This window comes from Podarcis melisellensis, assembly GCF_964234715.1.
Source record: "Podarcis melisellensis genome assembly, chromosome: Z".
Taxonomy (NCBI): domain Eukaryota; kingdom Metazoa; phylum Chordata; class Lepidosauria; order Squamata; family Lacertidae; genus Podarcis; species Podarcis melisellensis.
In genome coordinates, this window is record NC_138547.1 from 46455637 (window position 1) to 46474495 (window position 18859).

Here is an 18859-nt window from a genome sequence, read left to right on the forward strand (position 1 = left end):
CCATGAGGGTCATCTAGTCCAACCCCCCTGCAAAGCAGGAATCTTTTGCCCAGCATGGGGCTTGAACCCATGGCCATGAGATTTAAGAGTCACATGCTCTTCCAAGCTATCCCAGCTATTTGTCCATATGGCTGCACGCTTGGGATTTCATTGGCTGCTTCCTAGAGTGTCCATTTCCATACTTTGTCCCCATCTTTAAAAACAGTTGAAGTAAAAATAAAAATAGGAAAAGGAAACTCTTGTGCAATCTCCACCCCACACTAATGCAGTGTAAGTAATCAGGACAATACCTGCTGTGAATATTGCACAGCGAGAGAAAAGAACCAAGCCATCTGCAACCTGAGGGAATAGACAAAGACATCAGGGCGTGGAGAGAAAAGGCACAAGGAAGAGTGAGCACAGTCTATATCACAAGGCAATTCATGATGGCTGCTGCATTAACAGGGTTTAAGGCCCCCTGAACATGTGTGGAGAGGCAGGGTGACACAATGGTTAGAGTGTTGGACTGTGACTTGGGATATAAGGTTTTGAATCCCTACTCAGCCATGAAGCTCACTGGGTGACCTTGTGCATAGCCCACTTCACTGGGTTGTTGTGAGGATAAAATGGGGAAGAAGAGAACATTGTACACCACCATGAGCTCATTGGAGGGAAATGTGGCATATAAACACATTAAATAAAAATCAATCAATCAATTGGTTAATGCATGTGTTTCTGCATTGCAGGCAGCTGCTGTGTTGGGGCATTGTGTCTCACTGCAATCTGAATCAGGATAGGCACCTACACCAGTTATCCTGGGGCAGGCTATGAGGGTCAGGGGTGTGTTAGCATGAAATCTTGCAATTGTGCAATGGGTTAGCTCAGGGGCACCTGCAGAGGCCCACATCTCTGCAGTTGGGGGTGCTGTGTCAATTCCGGGAGCCATAGGAGCAAACTCCTAGAGACTGAGGGGTCTTCACACACACACCCCCAATAAAATATTTGAAGGGCCCCCCAAAGCTGATGGGCATTGCCATTTGAATAGTGTGCATGCACCATGTCATGTGATCAGTTATGCAGGGTGGGGCTTATTGCCCCCCTCCCCAATATTTTATTCAAGTTGGGCCCCCTACCTGAAACCTCCTGCCCCTCTTTCCCCCTCTTCTTGCTATTACTACTTATTCACGAGCTATGTTTAAGAGTAGACCCATTGAAATTAATGAACCTCAGCTAATTGGGAGGATTAATTTCAATGTGTCTGCTATGAGGATGAAAAGCATTAAAACCCAGAGAGAGAATATGAATGGGTAACTGGATCAGGAGGTTAAGAACATGAGAGAAGAAGAGCCTGTTGGATAAAGGCCAATGGCCCATCTTGTCCAGCACCCTGTTCTTACAGTGGCCAACCAGATGCCTGTGGGAAACCAGCAAGCAGGGCTCAAGCACAAGAGCAACTCTCCCCACTTCTGTGGTTTCCAGCAACTGATATTCAGAAGAATTGCTTCCTCTGACTCCATCCTGGCTTGTGGCCATCAATAGCCCTCTCCACTGTAAATTTGTCTCTTCCTCTTTTAAAAGCATCCAAGTTTGTGTCCATCACTGCCTCCTGTGGGAGCAAGTTCCACAGTTTAACTCTTTACTGCATAGAGGAGTTCTTCGTTTTATGTGTCCTTAATATTCCCACATTCAGTTTCATTGGATGTCAGTGAGTTCTAGAGTTATGAGAGAGGAAGATAAACTTCCCTTCACTTTTCCCATGCCAGGCATAATTTTGCAATCTTACCATGTCACCTCTCACTCACCTTTTCTATAAACTGTCCCAAACACTGTGCAACCTTTCTTCATAGGGGAGTTGCTCCACCCCCTTGATCGTTTCGTTTCGCCTTTTATGAACCTTTTCCAGCTCTACAGTATTCTTTTTGAGGTGAAGTATCCAGAAATGTACACCGTACTCCAAATGCAGATGCATCAAAGATTTGTATAATGACATTATTATACTGGCAGTTTTATTTTCAATTCTTTTCCTAATAATCCCTAGCATGGAATTTGCCTTTTTCACAGCTGCCGCACTCAGCAGCTTCACTGAGCTTGCCCAGGGTGAGCACCTTCTTGTGAGTACCTGGCAATGACGTTTAATTCCATTTTTGTATTCAGATGAGGAAATGTTGTTACTTAGGGCACAAGGCTTTTGATGTTTCATCACCAGCCAATGGCCTTCATAATGAGCAGAAGGGATTATCTCTAATGCTATCCATATTCTCTCCTGGTAATCTTTCTAAAACCCAAGGATCCTCCTCTACTCATGCAATTGCCAAAGTGTATTTCTATGCTAGGTGTCATAATAAAAAAGGCACTCCCGTAATTTTCCTTCTTTTCAGCTGGGTGGGCAAATCCTTGGGATTTCTGTGCAGCAACTCACTTGTGAACAAGGATTGCTGGGATGTTCCTATAGTGGCTTCCTGAGGAATGGAGCAATATTTTCACGTACCCACTACTAAAACCAGTTTGGAATGTTAGACTCCTTTGTGCAAGTGCAGAGTTCTGTCATTATACCACAGCCAGCACAGGGGCTCATTGCCAAAACTAGAAACTGTGACACAAACTGGGTTCAAACAACAAAAAAAGCTGTTGTTAGATAGCAGTAGTGCTTACGTCCTCACCCCCCCAATATAATTTACATTTTTAGAATGCTACCAACAGTAAGGAAAGAAATTGCAGGCAGATATTCATAACATGAATACACCAGTATCAACTGGTTACAAGCTATGAAAACCATGAATAAAATATTGAGCTCTTTACTGCCTTGTAGGATCCAGCAACCAGATGCACAAATATAGGATTTGGGAGATCTGCCTTGTCAGAAGTACATGTGAAAAGGATCTAGACCAGAAGTTTAACATGAGTCAATAGTGTGGTGCAGCAGCAAAAAAGCTAACCCAATTCTAGGCTGATTCAACAGAGGTATAGTGTCTTGATCAAGGGGAAGTAATAGTACTGCTCTACTCTGCCTTGGTCAGACCACACCTGGAGTCCTGTGTCCAGTTCTGGGCACCACAATTTACGAAGGATATTGCCAGGCTTGAACATGTACAGAGGAGGGTGCCTAAGACGATCAACTCTCTGGAATCCAACTCTGATGCGAGGGATGCTTGAGAAAGTTGGGTATGTTTAGATTGCTAAAAAGAAAACAGAGGAGATACGAGATACATTTTCAAATATCTGAAGGACGTCACATGCAAGAGGGAGCAAGCTTGTTTTCTCCTGCTCTGGAGGGTGGGACTCAAACCAGTGGATTCCAGCTACAGGAAAGGAGATTCATCTGGAAGAACTTTCTGGCAGTAGGAGCTCTTTGACAGTGGAAGGGACTTCCAGAAGAGGTGGTACGCTCTCCTTCCTAGGAGGTTTTTTAGCAGAGGTTCTGGGGGCATCTGCGTGGAATTATTTAGTTGCGATTTGCAGGGAGTTTGACTAGTTGACCGTGGAGTCTCTTTCAACTCTACATTTCTATGTTTCTGTCATTCTGCAGGGCTCAGGATTTTGGGGTTGTAGCGGGGGGTGGGGGGAGGAGAAGAAAATGACTGAGCTCCATATATAGAGTATTTATATCGAATGAGAAATTTTACGGTATGTATAAGGAAAACTATTGCAGTAATATACATTGGAGCTATAAACGGAAAAACAAAGAGTGGACCGAATAACCAAAATTGTATTGGTTTTTAAATTTTATTTTATTAATACAAGTGTTCTTGCTATTCTTTGCAGGTTACAAGCTTCTGAAGACTTCAGTCGGTACTCCGAGTAAACCAACAGGTATAGGAGGAAGCTAGCCACATGCACATACACATACAAGCGCGCGCGCGCGCACACACACACAGAGTAACATACACACATGCACAAAAACACACATGCAAAAATAAGGCGCGACTCCTTTAAGAGCTGTCAAGGAATACCACGCTGGAACCTTGGCCCCGCCCCTTTCACCTAAATAGGCGGGGACTAGACGCTTGACGGGCAGGTAACTTTCCATTCGGACCCACGTGGTTACGCAAGCCTCCTGCCGCAAGGCTCCCTATGCCCCGCCCCGCCGTCCGGGATAGGCCAGGAGTCCTTATTCGGCTCCGCCCCTCTGCAGTGTTTGGACAGCGTTGGGAGGTGGGCCACGCCCCTTCTCCTCTTAACTCCAGCTAGGCTGTCCGGGCTTGTAAGCTTCGCCGGTTGGCCGCGGCTCAGAGTCCGGTAGTGGCCGTATCCATGCAGTGAGGGAGGAAAACCCGGCAGGCCGGTGAAAATGATACTCTGCCCCGCTAGCACGGAACATCCCCGCGGAAAACAGTGCCATAGGATGCAGGTAAGCGGGAGATCCTCTGAGATGCTGGCAGTGACTGTCTTTGCAGGGCTTAAGGAGACCCCCGAGGGAAAGGGGCGTAGAAGTCCCCTCATTTAAAATCACGCTCACTTCGGGCTCACTTCCCGCTTGCACAGCTTAAATGCTGCAGCAGCGGCACGACCAACAAACTCATTCCACAGACCCTCCGCGCTTGCAAATTCCACCACGTCCGTACAACAACCTCCCCCGAGGTGGCCGGTTTGGGGCGCTGGCGCCGCGTCCGAAGGGGTTCGTTTAAAAGGGATTCTTGTGGCAGCCGGGTCAGAGGAGGGTGCAATTTCTAGAGTAAGCAAAGAGTTCCAAGCCCCGTCGGCGTTTGCCGGCGAGTCAATCGCGTCGGTCGGATGGGGTGCACACGCCCCCTCCTCCAGTCCACTCCTGACAGCGGGTGAATGCTACGGATCCCCGCTTCTCAAAAGCATGCGAGCCGTTGAAGTTGCAGCCGGAACGTGCGTGTTGTGTCCCCCACCTTCCCCCCACAAAAACCCTGCGGTGGACTTTTTCTCTTTAATTGGGGGGAGGGTCCCTGAACGTCGCGCCCCCAGAGTGCCCTTCCCCCACTTGCTTTGCTTTCTTGGCGTAGCTGAACCTCCTAAGGGCAGGAGAGCCGGGGGCGGGCGTGGGGCGTAGAAGGCTCTTTGCTGACTCTCAGGATTAGGACCCCTCAGGAAACGGGCGTGCGGGGGGAGAGGCATGGTGCTTGCCGCCCTGCTTCTCCCTCCGCTTCTTCACATCCATCCGGAGCGGCTGTTTGTCCGGTGCGTCCCTGGAGCGCTGCCTGTGCGCGTTCGGCCTCCGCCGCTCTCTTTGTCCTAGTCCGGGCGGCAGAGGCAGGGATGCGGGATGCTGCTGCCGCCGCTTCTTCTTTCTCCTCCTCCGCCTCCCAGCGCTGCCAATCAAAGTTGTTTTTCTCTTTTTCCTCCTGCGTTTCGTCGGTGGTGCGGCTAGGGGGCGCTGCGGCCCGCTCGCTGCGGCGGGGGTGGGTGGGTGGGTGCATAGATGAATTGGGGGGCGCGCCGGCAGGGAGACAATGGGGCCGCTACCGGGACGGGAGAGTGGGCCGTCACTGGTCCAGCTGCTGCTAAGGCTTCAAGAGGGGGCGTGTTCTTTGGGGTTTCCCCGAGATGTTGCGTTTTGGAAAGCCTTTTTAAAAAGGGAACTCAGGGTTTCTGCACCGCCCTGCAGAGACCACCGCACACCCCCCCATTTTGGTGCTGCTGCTGTCCGTGCTTCTCGTAGTGTTTCACTTTGCTTGGAGGTATAGACCTCTCGCTTCCCCAGGGTGCGCCCCCTTGTCTATAATTCTCCCACTTGAAGATGGAGGTTGGTTGGCTTCTGCGTGTCGGGTGTTTGGGGAGATGGGGGGGGCGAAGAAGCACCCTGGTAAACTAAACTGTGGATCCTGCTCCCCCAAAACACGTATCAGCCTATCTCTCTGTTCTCGTTGTTGTTGTTCCCTTGATGGTTAATCTGCCACTTGTTTGAAACAATTCTGTAAAATGATGTTGGGGTGTTTTTTCCCTCCCTTCACATTGGGTTGTAAGTTTTTCTCAGGGTAGGCACATCGGAATGAATGAACCTAAGTTAGTCAGGGTCATTAATTTTAATGGACTCTTCTCTGAGTAGCACAAGCATTTGTAAGCACCTTGGTTCAAAGAATTTCATCTGTTCCCAAAGCAGAGTGGTGGTGGTCCATCACACTTGCATGCATCTAGCCTGCATCCACACCATACATTTAAAACACATTCCTCCCTCCACTCCAAAAGGAAAAGGAATGCTGGGAACTGTAGTTTAAGGTGCTGGGAGCTGCAACTCTTTGAGGGGTGAGTGACAGTTCCCAGGGTTCTCTTTGGGAAGAGGGTGTGCTTTATATGTGTGTTGTATATACAGAAAGAGAGGGCATCTCCAGGACCAATAGCTTACTAGATTACTTATTCATCAGGGAGATGGAGAAGGCGTGTATGGGGGGGGGAGAGAGTCTAGACCCCTCCTTTCAGAGCATGTTAAAAATAAAGCAGGAGGTGCAGTGAGCTCCCTCTGAACTGGACTCTGGCACAAGACCCCTGCGACTAACTTGCACAGAACTCTGGTGTGTCCGGACCAGGTGGAGTCTCTGAAGTTCCTGAGGCTTGAAGGCCAGGCTTTGGCACTTCCACTGACCCCACTGCCGCATCACTTTCCGGTGTTGCTTTTCCTAATTTTATTTTAGAGTTCAGGAATGTTATTTTAAGGCCCTGTTAGACTCTGAAGGAGTGGGGTACCCCGCCTGAATATGTGAAACTGAGTGATTTTCCACTGTCCCGTCCTCCTTCTCTGCTCTGTCTATTTGCCATGAGTTCCAGCCTCGATGCATATGGTTGAGTGAGGGAGTAGTGGTAGAAAAGCCCCAAAGCCCTGGGTGGGTAGGTGGGTGGGTGGGTCGACTTCCCAGATCTTAAATGGACTGCACAAGACTTGCTTTAATGTTATCCATAGCTCATTGCAGACTGAGAGGGAGAGTTGTTTGTATTGCTGTACAGGCAAGTGATGCTCTTAGGCACCTGCAATTGATAGTTTTTGCACTATCTGTTGGGTTAGCTCTAAATCTGTTTATGGGGCTCTGGGTGAGATTTGAGCCTGAGCCTCCCCTGAATGATTATTTAAGTGGGAGGCAGGAGCCCCTCTGGCTTGGAAAGACCATCTGAAGATTTCAGGGGGTAGGCTGGAGGGTAAAATGCATGTGAACCTGGACTTTGAGATACAAGGACTTGTAGGAAGGAGCCCTCCATGGCAGAATCACTGATAACAAATGTCTGCTTTGATTAGTTTGTTCAAGGAAGGTATCCGAGAAACCTTGGCTTTCATTTAAAAAAAAAGTGGGGGGAAATGAGCTTCTAGTCCTCAATAGGGTTAAACTGACCTGTGCAGTGATTGGTGAAATTATCTGTAGGGTTTGGGGGCTCAATCTAGTGTCTTCTGATTGGGAGGGAAGAATTCTCCCTTCACTCTTCCCTAGCAAAAATAGATATATCAGAAATTAGTGCAATTAGACTTAATGGTGTATTGCTTCTACATGGTGGCAAAATAAAACTTTTTGTGTGTCAGCACCCTTGTATCCTGCTTGTGGGTTTCCCAGTTCTAGCTGGCTGTTGTGAGACACAAAGTGATGGACCCTTGCTCTGGTCCAGCAGCCGGCATGCACTTATTTATAGTCCAGAACTGTGTGCAGCCCTGAACCCACAGAGAAAGTGCCCAATTCTAAGTTTTTTTCTAACACCCAGTCAGCTTCCCAGAGAAGGCCATTTTCTCTTTTCTCAGATGATGGGGACACAGTCTCTTTCCACCAAGACCCCATTGCCCCCTACCATATTAAGCAGCAGATTAAGATGCAGTTGGTTTCTCGGGCCAATGGGAATGACTGTTGCTTAGACTTGCTGTTGGGCTGCTTGATCTTTTGATATTGTGATGCTCGGCTTTCTTTAATAATTTGTTGTGTCGCTGGTTGTATGCTTCTTGTACTGATTTGTGCATTGCAATGGTTACGCACCTGGGAATCTTTGTGTGGTAGAGCATCTCTGTTGCCTGCAGAAGGTCCCAGGTCCAATTCTGGGTCTCTCGCAGGAGAACTGCAAAAGGCTCTGGTCTGAAACCTTGGGAAATTGTTGCCAGTCAGTGTAGAGAAGGGGTGGGAAACCTTAGGCCAGGGGTCTGGATGTGACCCTCCACTCCTGGTTCTGACCCCTCCCCATGCTGCTCCCTTCACTGATCTTGCTTCAAATCCAAACTGTTTTGTTTGTTTTTTGCCTAGCTGGAATGTACCCTTGAACTCTCATAATGCTTCTTGGTTTTCTGGATGGAGGATATAGAGGATATTGAGGATTTGGTGAGTGTGTGTAGGATCTAGCCTACCATACAAACGTAAAATTTTCAGTCTTTGCTCCTCTTACTTTTGCTTCTGGCCTCACCCACCTCTGGCATGTGGCCCTTGGGAGATTGCCCAGAAGGGAACGCGGCCCCTGGGCTGCAGAAGGTTCCCATTGCAGAAGATACTGAGCGACATGGACCACTGGTCTGACTCAGTATGAGGCAGCTTCCAACACCCCTACAAGTTTAATCAGTAATAAAAGCAACTCCTGCCTTTGAGACACATTGCGTTCCATGAGCTTGCAATTTCACTTTCTCGCTGCACCTGTCAACCTCTTCTTGTTATCACCCTCTTCTCCTGTTCCCAAAGAGAGCAGCTGGGGGACACAAAGCACCTTTCTCATTCTCCTCCTTCCCCTCCCTCCCCTCCCGCTCCCTCCCCAGGTAGCAAAGATGAGTGCTGGTGACAAAGAGAGGACTTCCCACTTGCTCTTTGTGAAAGCCCTGGCTACCCGCGGGTGCCTCGAAGCCATAAGCCAGCAGATGGGATATCACCCGCAATACCTGGACAGTTTCCTCCGGATGCAACACTACCTACTGCACATGGATGGGCCGCTGCCATTCTACTGCCGCCACTACATCGCCATCATGGTGAGTGGGGGGGGGGAGCCAGCCCTCAACGTGGCACCTTTGGCTTAAAGGGCCAGGTGCACTCGCACTCCAGGCTCCAGCCAGAGCTTGCTCGGCACCTGCCTGTTGGCACAAGCCAGCCTTTTCCAACCTGTTTGGACTGCATCAGCCCCAGCCAGATTAGGCGTTGTAGTCCAAAACGTCTGGAGTAACCAAAGCTGGTTCGCTGCCATGCTCTCTGTGTGTGTTTCATTTGTTTGCTACAGCTGTTGGTCTCACTCAGCCCTTTCACCCCACACTTCCCCCATTTTACGCACCAGTTTGCTGTTATTGGTTTGGAGCTGCTCATAACCCTGTGTTGTCTCTTGTCTGTTGGGTCTGGTGAGGGTTTAAGGGAGGAGGCAAAAGCAACAGGGTCTATGAAAGGCAGGGTCAACTTAATTCTAGGCTTTGTACCTGTCTTCCTCCCTATGAGGATAAGGATGAGGAAGCTGGCAGCCAGTGCCACCCTCTGCACTAGTAAAAAAGGCGGACACATGGGGTCTGGTTGAAGGAAAGCTGAGGTTAGGGAGGCAGTGCCCCACCTGTCCTCATGGACCATCCTCTGCTGCCCAGACCTTTATAGCACTTGTGCAGTGCCTTAAGGGTGCTGCACAACTGGGCATACATGCCAGTTGCCTTCTTCCTGCATTGCCTCCAAAATAGCCTCTATATGAAAAGCACATTGCGCTAAGCGCATTGATCAAGATGCCTGCCCTCATGGGCCAAGCAGAACAGACTCCCTTGGGAGATTGTAGCCTCTCCTTCTTTGGAGGTTTTTAAGCAGTGGTTGGGTGCTCATCTGTCTTGGATGCTTGAGCTGAGATTCCTGCATTGCAGAGGGTTGGATGAGATGACCCTCGGGGTCCCTTTCAGCACTACATTTCTATGATTCTGAGTGTATTTAATGTGCCTGTTGCATCTCTTGCAGGCAGCTGCCCGGCACCGGTGCCGATACTTAGTGAATCTACATGCACTGCAGTTCCTGAGGGTGGGTGGTGACCCTCAGTGGCTGAGAGGCTTAGAATACATCCCCCCAAAACTCCAAAGACTCAGCGAGATTAACAAGATCCTGGCACACCAGCCATGGCTCATTGGCAAGGAGCACTTCGAGGTAACACTGTGGGTCTGTGCAGAAGGAATCTAGCAGGGAATGGTGATACGGTTGGGAGTCTCCATTCATCCGCATTGTAAATGCAGCGGAGCCTTTGTGCTCACACCTGCTTCTGCACATGCATTAATAATAATAATTCATTTGACTCAAACTTTTCCATTGAAATACTTTTATTATTTTAATAATATTACTAGGATCATCATTATTAAATCTGTGTGCTGCCTAAATTGGCTTTTAAGCAAGTTTACAACTTTAAAACCAACTGCACACAATAAACACACATAATACAAAATACACGATGAAGCAATTCTGTCAAAATGTTAAGATAAATGGCAGCCACAACTGAAATACTGGCAAGCGGGTGTGAAGCCTAACTTAAAACAGGCAGCTGGACTAAATTTAAGGGCACGGATTAAATGAAGCATTCTGACAGCTGTGTGAGAGGTTTTCCATGTCTGGAATGTGGGGTTCCTGGGAACTGAGGCCACTGGCTGCATTCAGAGGTGATTTTCCCCTTCTGTTGCTTCCCTTTCAGAAGCTGCTGCAGATCAGGGAGGAGAGCTGGTCCCTGGCAGAACTGGTCCATGCTGTTGTGCTCCTTGCCCACTACCATGCACTGGCCAGTTTTGCCTTTGGATGTGGCTGTGAACAAGACTTCCCGCCAGACGGCTTGCTGAAGCTCACGCTGCCGGGGAGCCTGTGCTTTTGTGAAGTCAACAATGGCTGCAGCCAGGATGTGTTTCATAACAACCGCAAGAAGGTGCACTTGATGCTCCGGGGGCTGGGAAGGGAGGTTGGGGTATACAGAGAAGTGGGTATGGTGAGAAGGCAGGAATATCCTGTACTTGAAACATGGGATTTGTGGCTCAGTGGTGGAGCATCTGCTTTGCATGCAGAAGGTTGCAGGCTCGATCCCCAGCATCTCTAGGTAGGACTAGAGAAATCCCCAGCCTGAAACCCTGGAGAGCCGCTGCCAGTCAGTGTTGACAATACTTGATGCACCACTGGTCTGACTGATCATCATGACTCTGGTTGGGTGGGAAGGAGCCCTTCTTGGACTGGGAGCCAGCAAAACTCTTTGGTGTTTTCTCTCTCCCCCCCCCCCCCGGCCTGCAGTCTATGGATTCCTGTGCGGAGGTGGAGTCTCTACAAGAGCGCATTCACAAGCTGAAAGTGGAGAATGAGGCACGGGAGGAGATGAGAACACCTGAGAGGGAAGAAGGTAATGCCTAAGAAGGGTATTGGACGTTGGTGGATGCCAGTGGTGGCAGCCACTCATTGGGACTGGTGGGGTGGAAGGCAGGGAGGCCAACAGTAGATGGCACCAGAGCCCATGGCATGGAGAGCCAGCTGCTTCTAGCTTCTACCCCTTCCTTCTCCCTGCTGTGTTTGACAAGGCCAACGCTGAGACCAAGGAGGAGGAAGCTGGCAGGCACTATCATCATCTGGGCTGGGAAAGCTCAGTCTGTAGAACAAGAGGCTCTTAATTGCAGGGGGTTGGACTAGATGATCCTAATGGTCCCTTTCCAACTCTACAATTGTATGGTTCTATGACTGGTAGTGAGCATGATGGCAGGCAGGCAGGCGGGGGCAGCTGTAAACAGACTGAGTTCAGTGGGGCACTGCCTGTTTGCCCACATGGACCAACCTCCATTTAGGTAAGGCTGCAGGAGAACATTCTGGGTGGAGACATTTCTGCATGCAGGGAGTGAATGCAGTACTACCATGCATACACACACACACACCCTTCTTTTTCTCCAAGGCCCGTCTCCTTTTCCTTTCAACACAGCTTTCTTATTCTTTTTTCTTTTGCTTATGGCTTCCAGTTTGCAATGGTGAAATTTCTGGCACCACAGACATCTCTTGCTTCATTGAAGACCCCAGTTTTGGGTACCAGGATTTTGCTCAGCTTAATGAGAGCCAACCACAGATATTCTGTGTGCAGGTACATGCTTATTACATTTTAATTTACACAACCTTTTAATATTTCAACCTCTAAGCAGGTTGCACATGTCAGCTGAAACCCATGCAAAAACCTCAAAAATCTGCATTCCGTACTGCTGCTGCTAATGGTAATAATAATGACAATGATAAATTCCACATTTTGAGTCACCTAATTCAGCAACAATGAATTTCATAGCGAAATAAACACAAGTAGTAAAAACCACAAAATATGTGGAATATCAAGACACAGCATCAATCTACAATGCAATTGCAGAATATTTCTAGAAAAAATTCACAAATGTTACAAAGGTGCTGCGTTAAAGTGGCCGTGATTGAGTGGTGATGATCCCCCTGAAAATGTCCTGCACAGTTGCGGGGGACAGAATTGGCACAGAAAGCTTGCTGGTCCCCCCCAGCCTGCATTGGGGGCTGCTGGTGGCACCCTCCCTCTGCCTTTCCTTATCTGTCCTTTCTCTCGACCCACCTTTTTTCTTCTTTTCTTTTTGGCAGGATTACTCCTGGGCAGACCACGGCTTCTCACTGGTGAACAGGTTGTACACTGACATCGGGTTTCTGCTAGACGACAAGTTCCAAAAGGTCCAAAAGCTCCAGAGCTGTGTGCTGGCAAAGCGGCAGGGCTGTGACCCAGCCACGTTCAAGCGCAGCGTGTGGAACTACGTCCACTCCATGTTCAGCATCAGGTAACCACTTCCTTCACCCGTCTCTCCTGTGCTCTGTGGGGGACAAAGCTCTTGTCCAAAAACATCCCCTGCCCCGTCCCTCACCAGCATGGAACTGATGCACGGGGGGCTTTAAAAAGCAAGCCAGGCCACATACTGTGCTTAATGCAGGGCTGGATTAACCACTAAACAAAATAAGCACCTGTTTAGGGCATCGGGAAGGGAGGCACCACATAAATTTTCCATTGCTGGATTTACCACCATGGACCCATACGGTGCAGCTCAATGAGGTTCCACAAAAAAGCCTCTCACAATAAATGAAAAAATCACACACACGCACATGCACACACACGGTAATAAAATAGCAATAATAGAGATTAATAATATACCGTTATTGTTTATATTCTGAATTAGATATATATGGAGGCACTACAGCCCAGCATGAGGAATCATCCCATTTCTCCCCACTCAGCCTAGTCTCTGCTGCACCCATTTAAAGCAGGACTTGGGGAGGTTTTTTTCAGCCCGACGTAGTGGATGAGGCTAGAGGCAGCAGCAGTCTGAGCAATGGATGTGATACTTACCTTCTATAAAGCAGGCTACATTCCGACCACCGGGGAATCTGCCTTGTCACACCTGTTGGTCCATGTAACTCAGTGTTGGCAACTCTGACTGGGTACAGCTCTCCAGAGTATCAGACAGGGAGTGCAATTCGCAGCCTTACTTGGAGATGCCAGGGAAGTGAGTTTGGGATGTTCTGTATGCAAGGCAGGTTCTCTACTGCTGAGCCACAGTCCTAGCTCAAAGCAAAACCCTGAAGTTTCAGTATCCTGCCACACACCCTTTCAAAATCTCCCCCACCCAGGAGAGGCAGTGTAGCTGATCAGGGAGACATGCCAGGCAGGGAAAAGCACCCGAGGAGGGTGCATGCTGCATTCTATGGATCTGGGCAGTGGCGTAGTGTGGGTTGTCAGCACCCGGGGCAAGGCAAGTAATTTGCGCCCCCTAACCCGTGGATTTGCGCACCCTAACCCTAACCCCCAGATGTTGTGCCCGGTGCGGCCGGGCCCCCCTGCACCCCCCACGCTACGCCACTGGATCTGGGCAAGATCCCTGCAGGAAAGGATTTGGAGCTTCTGCTTCTGCTGTATGTGTGTATGTTCAGGAACTGGAGAGCCAGCTGCCTTTCAGAGACAGGAGGGTTTGGACCACATCATTCTCCTGGGCTCCGGCAAATGTTTTGTTTTAGTTTATGTGTTTAGGGTGAGAGAAACTATTCTGGTTGCCAGCTCCTGTGTAACTGCTGTTCCATTCCAGGTATGATGATTACGACTACTCAGAGGTGAACCAGCTCCTGGAACGGACACTCAAGCTCTACATACAAACTGTGACTTGCACCCCAGAGAAGTTGGATCAGGAGACGTTCACGCACTTTTGGAAGCAGTTCAAGCACAGTGAAAAGGTTAGAGATAGCAGGATTTGTGAGTGGATGGAGGACAGAGGTGTGGTGGTCCAGGGATTGCAGGGGTTGAAGACCCGTTACGGTTTCTACCTCAGGGTCCTGAAGCTGCCCAGTCACATGAAAGGGGAGCTTTTGAGCCACCGAGAAAAGGCCTTCTCTCCCTTTGTACTGACTGGAGCCCATCAGGAGTGAAAGGAGGTGAGTTCAGCCACTGCGGACGGTCTCCCAGGGTCACTCTGGAGGAGGAGCATCAGAAGAACACCAAGGAGAAGTTGTTCTCCATGCTCCAAAGCTGAGCATTTAATAACACTGAAAAAACAAGGTGCTGAAAAAACCACTTAAATTCAAAAGAAGATACTGGAGCACTCCAAATCATTTGCTTATGTTCATGCACAGAAAATAGCAGATCTAGCCGAGAGGCAACACATGGAGACACAATGCATCTCTAATTGCTTTTACTGTATAATTATAAGATCATTGTAGGGGGTGGGGTGTGTCTGTGACTATCCTGAAGGGATCCTGGCACTTCTGAATTTGCCACCTTATTACTGGTGGAGAATGTGTATGTGTCTTGGGCAAAGGGGTATTGGTCTGCTCCTTGGTGATGCCCAGGCTGTATCCATTTTACAGGCAATAGTAACAGCAACAAAACCACATCTCCAATGGTGAATTGTTGAGGGGTGTGTGTGAGATGCCCTTTCTTTTTAGAGCATCATAGTAATGTGGTGCAGGCAGTTCTCGCTCAGCTGTTGTTTGCATTCCTCTTCACTTGCAGTGAATCCAGAATGCTCCCCCACCAAAAAAAAACCCTGTTAGAATGGCAGCTGGGAAATTGTTCTACCTAAAATATTTGTTTTCTCTCCTTGCCCCACCACTCCAACATACTTGTCAGTTATTAGGATGAGGAAAGAAGATACTGCATTTGAAAATTTTTAAAGGGAAGAGGAAAGTGTGGTGAAATTCTCAGCTGTAGGGGGCAGGGGCTTTGTCTTCTGTACTTCACTTCTAAGGTGCCCAAGGCTCTGTGTGTATGTTGGTCGTCTCTTCTTTCATTCTACAAACCATCACACTCCAGCAGCTTGAACTCTGCAGCACCCCTGGATGCCCCCATGCCCATTAAAGGCCACAGAGAGATACCACAAGAACTCGCCCTTTGGGGCTTTTTCAGATTAGGTGGCATGGGCAGCCAGAGAGGCCGCAGAATGATTTGCTGGAAAATAAAACATGCGCAATATACCCCTCTTGCAATGAATAAGCAAGCTCATAACCCAACAGGTACAGTCTGCTAAAGACATCTTTATGAGGCAAAAGGACAGAGCTAGAAAACTTTTGAGAAACTGGAGGAGAGATTCCAGCACAATTCTGTGTGTTCTTTTTTTTTTGCCCTGCAAAATCAGCCACCTGCTTTGCAACCTGAGGATCTAACCACCTTGCTTGGCAAAGACATTAATCTCTGCTGCTGCTGCTGCCTTTTCAAAGAAGTTGGCTGGCCCTGTGTATTTTTAAGACCCTGGGGGAATTGGATGTCCATGAATCATTTTCTGTACCAAATGCCAGGTTGTTAGAGAGTTTTTTTTTAGTTTTTTTAAAAAACTTTTATATCAAGACTGCAGGATTGAGGGCACTGGAGAGAAGGAGGTTGGGTTTCTCTCCTCTCTTCTCCCCCCCAACCCACCCCTTCCTAAGTGAGCAATTTAATGTGTCCCAACACAGGAGGGAGGAATTACAAACAATGGTTTGATTAATTTAATAGGCTGTGCTGATCTTGATTTACCACACTTAATTAAAAGTTGATGTGCTCAACCACTGAGCTTATGGCAGGTCCAATAGCTTAGAGAGCCTGGTGGATAGAGAGTATTATGTACATGCAGAAGGTCCCATGTTCAATCTACATCTACTGCAGAAGGTTGAGCAGCAAGACTGGGGAAACTTCTCTGCTTGAGGTCTTGGGAGTCTGCTGCTGCCAATGCTCCTGCTGTTGAGAATGCTAGGCTAGATGGACCAGCACTTGAATAACTCTGTACTGGGCAGTTTCATATGTTTCTGTCCAATCACAGTTAAATGGTGCAGGAGAGATGTTCTAGAGGTGGGCTGGGTGAACTTGAGAACCCACCTGGATCTGTCCCAAAGCCTCCCTAGTCTAGCACGGTGGCTGACCAGATGCCTTAATGGGAAGCCCACAAGCAGATGGTGAAAGCACTCTCTCTAGCAACAGTTCTCAGCAACTGGAATTCAGAGGCATACGGCCTCCAAGTGTAGAGGGAGACAGTAGCCACCATTGGTAGTTTGGTGCTCCAATGAGTTTCTTAAAACACTATAACTTGTGAATGAACTCCAATGGAGATGAATTTTTGAAGATTCAGGATGCATGAAAAAATGGAAGAGAACTGTTGAGCTAATGTTCTGTTTGTGTGATTCCCACGGGCATCTTATTGGCCACTGGCCTGCTCCCACAAGCTCACATGTACTTAACCCTTGCCCTGTGGTCCAGTCAGGCTTCTTTCTCCTCTAACCATCCCTTTTTCTTCTGCTCCTTTTTAGGTCCACATGAACCTTCTCATCCTGGAAGCCCGGCTGCAGGCAGAGTTGCTCTATGCCCTTCGAGCCATCACTCAGTACATGGTCTCCTAGAGGGCTGCAGGCGAGCACCCCCTGGACTCTGGCTCATGCACCATGCCATTTCAGCGACTTCAGTTACTTGATAGCTTTCCCTTCCCCTCTTAAGATGTGAAGAGAAAGATGCGCCTTTCCTCCCAGTGATCCTCTGTTGTCTTGTGCAATTGCTGAGCTCTGAGGATCTGGGAGAAAGTATTGGGTCAGATGGCTGGCTGCGTGCAAGGGTGTTTTCTATCCAACAGCTTTTGGAGCCATTTCTGTCCACACAACCCTTTTGCAGGCAGGTGTGTGCTGCAAAGGGTGTGGAAAGCCACATGGTGGCTAGATGTTTTTAATGGGGATGGGTGGGGTCGTCATTGCAATTCATTGTTGGTCCAGTTGTAGCAGCTCTTACTGAGTTTCTGGCGTCCTTTACAGTATTAGAGGACCCTTTCCTTGCCTTGTGCCATTCCTGCTGCTCATAATTGTGCCAATGTCTTAGCCCACTTTGGGTCTTGGATGTTCTGTCAGTTGGGGTGGTCAGTGGCTTTAAGCCAAACTTGTGGAAAAGATAAGTCCCTGGACTTTGAGGGAAGGACTTTCTTGCTTCCTACTGGTCCAGCGGGGAGGAGGTGTGCAGCAGCCTTCTTTAACCTGGCATGCCCTCTGAATGTTTGCTGTAATACAACTCCCATCATTCCTCTGACTGCTGGCCATATTTACAAGAGCTGATGGGAGTTGGAGTCTAATGATGGTGGGAAAGCACCAAGTGGGCCTGCAGTGCTCCTCCCAGTGAGAGAATTCCACTCCATTACTCTTTCTAGAGTTGCCCTCAATGGTCATTTCCTGGCCTCCACTTCTGCTCTTTTTTATATTCCCAAAGTTGTACCAGTTTTGCAGCCTGTCTCCCAGCCACCCCAGCTGTCCCAATTGCTTCCCCTTCCTGATGTCTGATTTCATGGCTGCCTAGAAAGAGGGCTGTGACTCCCCAGCACCTTTTGGCTTTGGTTGTAGCAAAGCTCCAGATTTTCCACAGATTCCCACCTTGCACTCCTGAACACTTTCACTCATTGCCCAAGGTGGGTTTCCTCAAATACTTATCCCCTTGTTTTTTACCCCCTCCCAAGGAGCACAGTCTGATGCTGGGAGCTGGTTCTGGGTGGGTCTCCCTGTAATCTATAAATGCTCTTGCTAAGATTTCCCCACCACCGAGCCAGGAGGGCTGGGGTCCCGTTATAATGCTGGCAAATGCCACTCTGGAAACACAGCAAGCCCACTCTCCTTACTGGCACAAGGCGCTACGGTCACCCTTCATTTGGGCAGTTGTGCATGCTTGTTATATATGTGGAGCACTGTGCACATCCTGCACCTTTTGGGAGACTCTCACTTTGTGCAAGGCAGGATGGTGGGGAGTTTGCGGTGGAGAGATGCTGGTGGGAAGGGACCATTAAGAGCTGAAGACATCAGGGAGGTCAGGAGCTGGCTCAGTGCACACAGCGGCAGCTGACCTGTTTACTGTGTAAATGATTTTTTTTGGGGGGGGGACAGAACATCATGTGGGAAAGAGAGTAAAAGCCTATTTTTGCTATAAATATACTTGTTCGACACTGCACTGAGTTTTTCTTGTCTTTCTTTGGGGGAGTGATGGAGGGGTGTCTTAAACTGCAGTATGTTGCATGCTGAAAGCCTGTTGCTCCTCCCTCTACGGTTGGTGTGGTGTTTTATTTGCAAAAAGTGTTGGCAAAACTTTGCCCTGGAATCCATTTGCAGTGTTGGGACTGCATTCTGGAAATGCAAGATTAATTTTAAAAAGAGGAGAGAGAAGAGTTTATGTGATGCTGCCACTCTTGAAAGTTGAGTGGGTCTCAGCCTTGTCAATACCTGGATGGGAAATTAGCTTATTAACTGGGGCTGACAGCCACGGAAGAACTTTGAGTAAAGTGTTTTTGTTGTTCCTCGTAACAATGTAGAAGTGGGGGTGAATCACTAGGAGAAGGCTTGACTGTTGACTCCTGAATGGTGGTGGCAGATTTCTGCCAGGTAATGCAGCATGTCCCCTTTTCCAGAAGAAGGCTTCAGCATTTTGGGATGTAATTCATGGGCATCTGCAAGGATTCTTCTTGGTGGGAAGTAAAATACTGACATATTGGCTAGTTACTCTCCAAAAAATTCAAAGAATGGCCCTT

General features: G+C 48.6%; 1 protein-coding gene across 5 annotated transcripts; it reads left to right on the forward strand.

Annotated features, from left to right (window-relative positions):
* The first annotated feature begins 3689 nt into the window (after window positions 1–3689).
* LOC309361787 (sestrin-1-like) lies at window positions 3690–18283 on the forward strand. Of its 5 annotated transcripts, none has more exons than XM_081896986.1 (10): window positions 3690–4327; window positions 8154–8228; window positions 8654–8860; window positions 9810–9992; window positions 10528–10752; window positions 11109–11214; window positions 11819–11937; window positions 12447–12637; window positions 13934–14078; window positions 16620–18283. In XM_081896986.1, exons 2-10 carry the CDS (start codon window positions 8199–8201, stop codon window positions 16707–16709), a joined length of 1296 nt encoding a protein of 431 aa, XP_081753112.1. In that variant the 5' UTR covers window positions 3690–4327; window positions 8154–8198; the 3' UTR covers window positions 16710–18283. The 5 variants fall into 5 exon arrangements, with proteins under 5 accessions (XP_081753112.1, XP_081753109.1, XP_081753113.1 ...); XM_081896984.1 differs by lacking the exon at window positions 3690–4327 and adding an exon at window positions 5364–6722 and having other exon boundaries at window positions 8153–8228; XM_081896985.1 differs by lacking the exon at window positions 3690–4327 and adding an exon at window positions 5364–6189.
* Window positions 18284–18859: the final 576 nt, after the last annotated feature.

What these genes read in the sequence shown, in the direction of transcription:
- LOC309361787 (XM_081896983.1), top strand. Translation starts at nt 4,268, where the DNA reads ATGATACTCTGCCCCGCTAGCACGGAACATCCCCGCGGAAAACAGTGC. An exon ending in GCCACTACATCGCCATCATG is followed by an intron (nt 8,861 to 9,809) that starts GTGAGTGGGGGG and finishes CATCTCTTGCAG; the next exon opens with GCAGCTGCCCGGCACCGGTG. An exon ending in TTGGCAAGGAGCACTTCGAG is followed by an intron (nt 9,993 to 10,527) that starts GTAACACTGTGG and finishes CTTCCCTTTCAG; the next exon opens with AAGCTGCTGCAGATCAGGGA.